Raw genomic sequence first — 6309 nt, 5'->3', positions numbered from 1 at the left:
AAAGGAGAAAAGGAATCATCAAAGAAGAGCTGAACTCTGTATCACTGCAAGCCTTTCCTGCCCTCTAGTATGGCCCTTCCCCTCCCAGGTAAAAGCAAACAAAGACAACAAAGCCCCTGGTGCCCAGGCAGCAGTTTTCCTTGCTCCAATAGTCCATGAGGACCTAATCTCTTCCCCGTCCCTTTTTCCCCACTGCGTCCTTGGTCAGCAGCGGATGCTGGCGAATTCTCTACGGGCAGCCGCCAGCCTGCGGCAATAATGAGAGCAAGTCAGGCAGTGCCATCCTATACAAGCCTCTGTCTGCTCTGCGTGTGTGCATCTGCGAGAGCGCGAGCTCTCGCTCTCCCTTCTCCCCCTTCCCTCTGTTTTGTAACCCCCCTCCTTCCACCAGCTCTTGTTCTTTTCACGAGATGCAGGGCTAGGGAGCCAGGAAAAGTGGTACAGTGCTGTTGCTCCTCCAGAGATAACTGTGGCCGGGCTGGGTCCTTCGCCCTCCCCGATGCTCCGGGAGTCTGCAGATATTATTCCTCAGGGTCCCAACCAGCCATGTCCATCAAGCACCAAAAGCCACGTAGCCACCACCCTGCTGCCAGCTGCAAGACAGGTAAGAGCTAGGAGGGCCTTGGTGGGTGATGAAAGGCCCTGTGGTCCTCCACTTGGTTACAAGGCCCTGAGGGAGGGATTTTTACTTGTTCCTGGCCCGGTTTTCTGGGGGAGAAGGATGGCTCTGCAGGCAAAGCGGGAGGGGAAGGGTGCTGCTTAGATGTCACTCCTATTAATGTCATGGCTGCGCTTCTCCCGGTGCATTAATCTTCCTGTGGTGTCTTAGGAATGGTCAAAGGGACACAGACACAGCTTCTAATTAGCAGGCGGGGAAAAAGAACAGCTTATTTCTTACATCAACCCCAGCCCAGCCCTGGCTGGGCTGATAGAGGGGCAGGACTTGTTCTGAGGTGATCTCCGTTTCAATGGGATTAGTGGTGGGCCTTTGATGATGGGAGAAAACATCAGTCTGTGGTGGTGCCTGCAGCTTTGAGATCTTCACCATCTTTTCATTTTTTTCTCCCCTTTGCTGTTGTTGTTATTTTAAAATGGTGGATTGTATTTCCTTTGAACATTTGGCTATCTGTGACATTGTGACTAACACCCAAGCTGAACACCGGGGCTGAGCTAGTTAAAAATAAGACTAATTGGAGCGAAAGGAGAATGAGTTGGAGGCAAGAGAAATGCACTGAGCAGAGGCTGTAGTGAAAACTTGCAGATGGCAGGAGCATGTGCACAATTTGGGGGAAGAACTGGGGGCTAACCCAAGGGGGCTCATTTTCCTGCAGTCCTGACTGCGGAGCTGCTGTAATTCATGGAGATCCCTGCAGCAGCAAGGGCCATCTTTTTGCTGTTTGATGAGTGGGGAGAATAAGCTGGTAATCTGGCACAGCTAAGAAATACTAGGGACCTGTTGTGTTAGCACCGGCTCTCTGTGGCTATCACTGCACCTGATCCCAGAGGAATGCAGTTGCATTCCTCCATCTGGGGAGTGTACACGTTGCATAAAGGGCTGTGCTTTTGCTGTCCTGTTGTGCTGCCCTACTCTGAGACTCATGCCTGCAGCCCCAGGCTGCAGAACTCTTTCAAAGCAGCGCTGTCTGCACTGGCAGGACGAGCCTGGCCGGTTGCCCTGCAGTCCTTCCATGCAGCTCTAGAGACGTTGCCCAGTCCTGAGGGCTTGACCAGTGCAGGTGTTGGCAGAGCTCAGTGTGCATCTCTATCCAGACCGGCAGGAGACAGGCAATGATTTCTGGACAGTCTCCCCAGGAGAAACTGGTGCTGGATGCAACAGACGTTTTTATGAAAGAACCACCGTCTGCTGGAGAAAGAGGATGAGCCCATCTAACTCACCTCATTTATGTTTTAATTAAAGCTAGAGGAGCATCCTCCAGAGATGAAAGAGAAATCCCAGCTCACCCATGTGGTTAACTCTGTATTTCACTGTACAAATATCCATTCAACTGCTCACATGTTTAAAGTTAAGCACGTGCTCAGGTGTTTTGCTGTGGTGGGAATGACCTCTCAGTGCCACGCTGTGTATCTGTATAATGGTAAATAGTCCCAGTAAATCCCTGCTGTGGGACCTGGATGCCCTGTAAGCCTGAGCCTTTGAAATAACAGTGGTAAGAGCAAAGCAGCATAGACCTTGCCCGTCATAAATCTATTTGTGACTGCAACCCCGAGATCTAGGGGCTGATTGTAACATTCATTAAATGACTAGTTTGCAGTGTTCAGCTCACAAAACGTAGGCTGCTTGCATGCACCTTGAATGATATCGCAGCAGAAAATTAACCCCACCTGTCAGCAAGCTTCACCCCCTGGCCTGCCTCAGGCATCAGAGCTCAATCAAAATGTACAAGGGATGGAGGATCTGCGGTAGGGGATCTTTGCGGAGCTCTGTCTGTTGGGGTGGATCTGTCTCGACTTCCCAGCCATACACACCAACTGCATTACAGACACTGCCATATTGACAGCAGCAGCGATGCTGAGAGCTGGGAGGACTCCAAGGCTGCACAGAGCAGCTCTGTGTCAACTCCAATCCTTTCTGCCTCCCTGCTCCACACTAACAGCATCCTCTCCAACACACAGGCAGAGGCACCGGCGTGCTTCTTTACGTGTTACTGCTCCTGGGCATGGAGGCATGTTTCCTCAGAGAACAATTATGAAATTGTAATAAAGTGCTTTAAAGGGGAAATTCTTCCCTTTGATTCCTATCTTGCATGCTGCCTCTCTCAGTCTGGAGCCTTCCATGCTGCTTAGCTGTTGGTTTTGCATCCTACCTGCCTGGAGGAACTGGGGAGGGAGTTGGGAGCGTGCAGGCTGAGGCCAGGAGCCATCTCGCAGTGGAGGCATCTGTTCTGCTGCAGCAGTCACAACACCCAAGAGCTGCAAATATGTCCAGGAGACACTTTTAGCATTCACACAGAGGAGAATTTTAATAGCTGCCGTGCTCTCGAGCTAAGCCAGAGACAGAACCATGGCTAACACTTTATGTAACTAATTTTGGTTTTTAAACACAGTCTTTTATTTTCAAGGGTAGCTCAACCCAGTGGGTGTCTCCTATCTCCTTCTCTGCCTTGTTAGCACATAAAAGGTGGCTTCTTTTGTCAACCCCCCCGTGCAGCATATCAGCTGCTTGGTTTCCTCACCTACCTGTGAAACTCAAGCTCTCCTTGTTTCACCTTTCAGGATTTCCTGCTTGCCTGGGCTGATGTGGAAAATTATTTGAGGTTTAAAGTGACTAGAAAAATTAACCCCTTAAAAACATTCTGAGCTACATCTGTGGATGTTTCCTGGCGTTACTGGAGTTCCTTTTTTAGAAAGGGGAGCTGTTCTTGTGGCTCTCTTCACAAGTAAGACAAGTCTGTGATTTGTTTTGCAGTTTAGGAGGTTATCCAAGTTAGTCATAATTCTCTCCTGCCAAGACAGTCACCTCGTGCTGGACCAAGTGAGTTTTTCCCTGGACCCTCAAACAAGCAGGCAGGCAGCCTGGCACAGTGAGCAGAGCACTGCATGTCAGATGTCAGTTACGAACAATTTTCTTCCAGCTTTAATTGCAAACAGTGGTGGAGAACAGCAAGTGCTGGAGGTAAATTAATTACTAATTTGATTTACCTTGGGATTAGGCCCATATAGGTACCAGACTGGATTCTGGGTAAATTTTGAATGACGATGTGTCAGAGGAGATCAAATGACACTTTGCATCATGAAAGATTTGCTAGGATTGTCATTCCAGGTCAAGGGTTGCTCCTTCCAGTCCTCCAGCAAAAACCAAAGCCACCTTGGGTCACAGCAGAAGTGGACCATGGCTGGAGGCTTGGGGCTGAGCCAAATGCAGGCCTTGCAGCAGGCAGGTCACCTGAATTCCCAAAGCAGTGACTACTGTGGGAGGCAGCTGGCCCCAGGTAATTGGCATTTTGCAGTCACAGAGCCTACATCGCTGAGCATCTTCCAGAGAGATCACTGAGGCAACAGCATCTCATGAAAATCATACCTAAGAATTACTTCAGCTGTGGGAATGTAGCTGCCAAACACCACAGCAGTCTGAAGAAGCACATTCTTGGCACTAGGGGAAAACCTCTTGGACTAACAAGTCATGAAGCACACCCTTGAACAAGCTCCTTGCAACACAGTACTAGAAAAGAGAACTGCTGGCACAGAACCAGGAAAAGTAGCAAAGTAAGAGGGAACTCAACACCAGAGAAGTTTAAAGCCCGTGTGGCATGTATCACTGTAAATATGACAAGGCCACAGTCGGAAATGAGAAGTGGAAGCGACAGCGGCAGGCTTGGTGTGACGGCTCGTTAAGCATAAAAAAATGGGATCCCAGAGCGGCAGCAGACCCCTGAGGAAAGAAAGCAAGAGTGAGAAGACAGGGAGAAGTCTGCTTAAATGTCAAGGTAAAGGAGCTTATTTAAGACAAACCCACTGGAGATGTCAGGCAAGCAAACAAGCTAGTCAGTGTAGGCATCCTCTGATCTTCCAGCCCCAAACTGAGAAGGGTGGGCAGCTGCCAGCCCCGGGAGGAGCATCCCTGTATCTGGAGAGGCAAAAGCCGCAAAACTACCAGCCAGAGCTGCCTTCCTGGTCTGGATGCATATGTGAGGGCAGCCGTTCTGGAAGCAACAGAGGCCATGTAATTTTATCTAGCAGTTGGGTGGCAGAACCTGGGACCAAGTGAAACTGGTGGAAGTGTTTGGTCCAGAAGTTTTTGGGTAAAAAACTTTTGAATGATGATCAATCAACACAGGGACAAAACACACAGAATAGACGGGGAGGTATTTAAAATAATAAGGGGGGTGAAAAGGACCCTGGAGATGGTGGAGAGAAGATAAACATCCTGGGAACAGGCTGGTGAATTCCCTTCCACCCCGTCCAGCGGCAGTCAATGCTCCCAACGCTGCACGTGTCACCGCTTGTGTGTGTTGCAGGAAATTGCTTTAAAGTATTTCTTGGACAGATTTAAAACTTTGGATGGGATTCAAGCCTAATACCAAAATGAGTTATTTTATTAAAAGCTTTTAAATAGAAGCTACAGACTAGTCAGAAGCAGGAGGGTCATTTGAGAAGGAATTTGCTATAAACCTCTTCTCCTACTGCACAGAAGCTTTCTAAAATATTACCCTGTAAAAACATAATTCTCTTTATCTGCAATTTAATTACGTTTCCCATAGTGCCTGTGTCAACACAGTTCACTTATTTTTGTTCTCTGTTCACTCACACCTGGCCCAGGAAATGAGAAGAAAAAACTGTTGATCATCAGAGTCATTTGTGGGTTGCTCCAGGGTCTCACTGAGGTCACAAAAAGGGTGTACTGATGCACTGGAGAAATAGAGACTGGGGTCTCTGCCCATACTGGTTCATGGTGATGAAATGGCAATATATAAATGGCAATACATAAAACTGGCATGAAAGCAGGAGGAGGAGTGGGAGTGCTCACATGGTCCTCTGAGCTACCCCATCCAGGGTTAGTGGATCAGAGTTTTTGATCTGTTTGAGACTGAGGCAAAGTCCAGGTATCTGAATAATGGACCAGAATTATCTACAGTTTTGTTGATTGAATTTTTTGTTGACCTCCCCCACCCCACGATGGCTGTGTGTGTAAATGAGAACTGAGGGATGTCCTGGAAGTGTTATGAAAACATTGTCACTCATGACATCTTGTGATAGCCCAGAGAGAACCTGGAAGTGTGGAAACACATTAAAACAAAAATGTCATGTTAGAAGTTAAACCCTTGGTGATGATGTATTAATTTTGGCTTGGGTTTGGGGCAAGGGCTGAAGCTGACTGTTATTTAAATTGAACAAACCAGCCTGTTGTACCAGAGGCGTAAGATGAACCTCAACCTTTGACCTTGGCTGAGAGGAGATTGTATCAGCTGTGGCATATTTTCAGTTCTTGTCTTCTGATAACTGGAGACAAGATTAATCCTAGTCAGGATGACCTGGGCTTTGCGATTGGAAGATAAGAACAAGGCAAATATTTCCTTGCGAAGCTGAGCTGTGAAGGAGGGGATCCAAGATGATGGAGAGCTGGGATCACTGCTGCAGTGCTACTAAGACCTGTGTTTTCATAGCAAGATTTGCAGGGCTCTGTTTTCCCCAGGGATGTTGCCCAGTGAGAATGTGCTCTCTGAAGACGTGCTTCCTTCTAGTACCGCCAGAATGCTAGGCCCGGCAGTGTTTTAGCAGAGAAGAAGCAGGTGACTATAACTTTCCAGGAAAAAGCCAATGATTTGTTTAACTGCAGAGGACTTTTTAAGT

The 6309-nt window shown here is 48.1% G+C and overlaps 1 protein-coding gene across 1 annotated transcript in view; it reads left to right on the top strand.

Moving 5' to 3' along the window:
- The first annotated feature begins 415 nt into the window (after positions 1 to 415).
- Positions 416 to 6309, top strand: part of RGS8 (regulator of G protein signaling 8) — a 28773-nt gene continuing 22879 nt past the window's right edge. Inside the window, exon 1 of the mRNA XM_075096972.1 lies at positions 416 to 604. Within this exon, the coding sequence (XP_074953073.1) occupies positions 500 to 604 (105 nt within the window). The 5' untranslated portion in view covers positions 416 to 499. The remainder of the gene's footprint in view (positions 605 to 6309) is intronic.

This window comes from Phalacrocorax aristotelis, chromosome 6 (assembly GCF_949628215.1).
Source record: "Phalacrocorax aristotelis chromosome 6, bGulAri2.1, whole genome shotgun sequence".
Taxonomy (NCBI): domain Eukaryota; kingdom Metazoa; phylum Chordata; class Aves; order Suliformes; family Phalacrocoracidae; genus Phalacrocorax; species Phalacrocorax aristotelis.
This window is presented reverse-complemented; position numbering and strand designations above follow the sequence as displayed.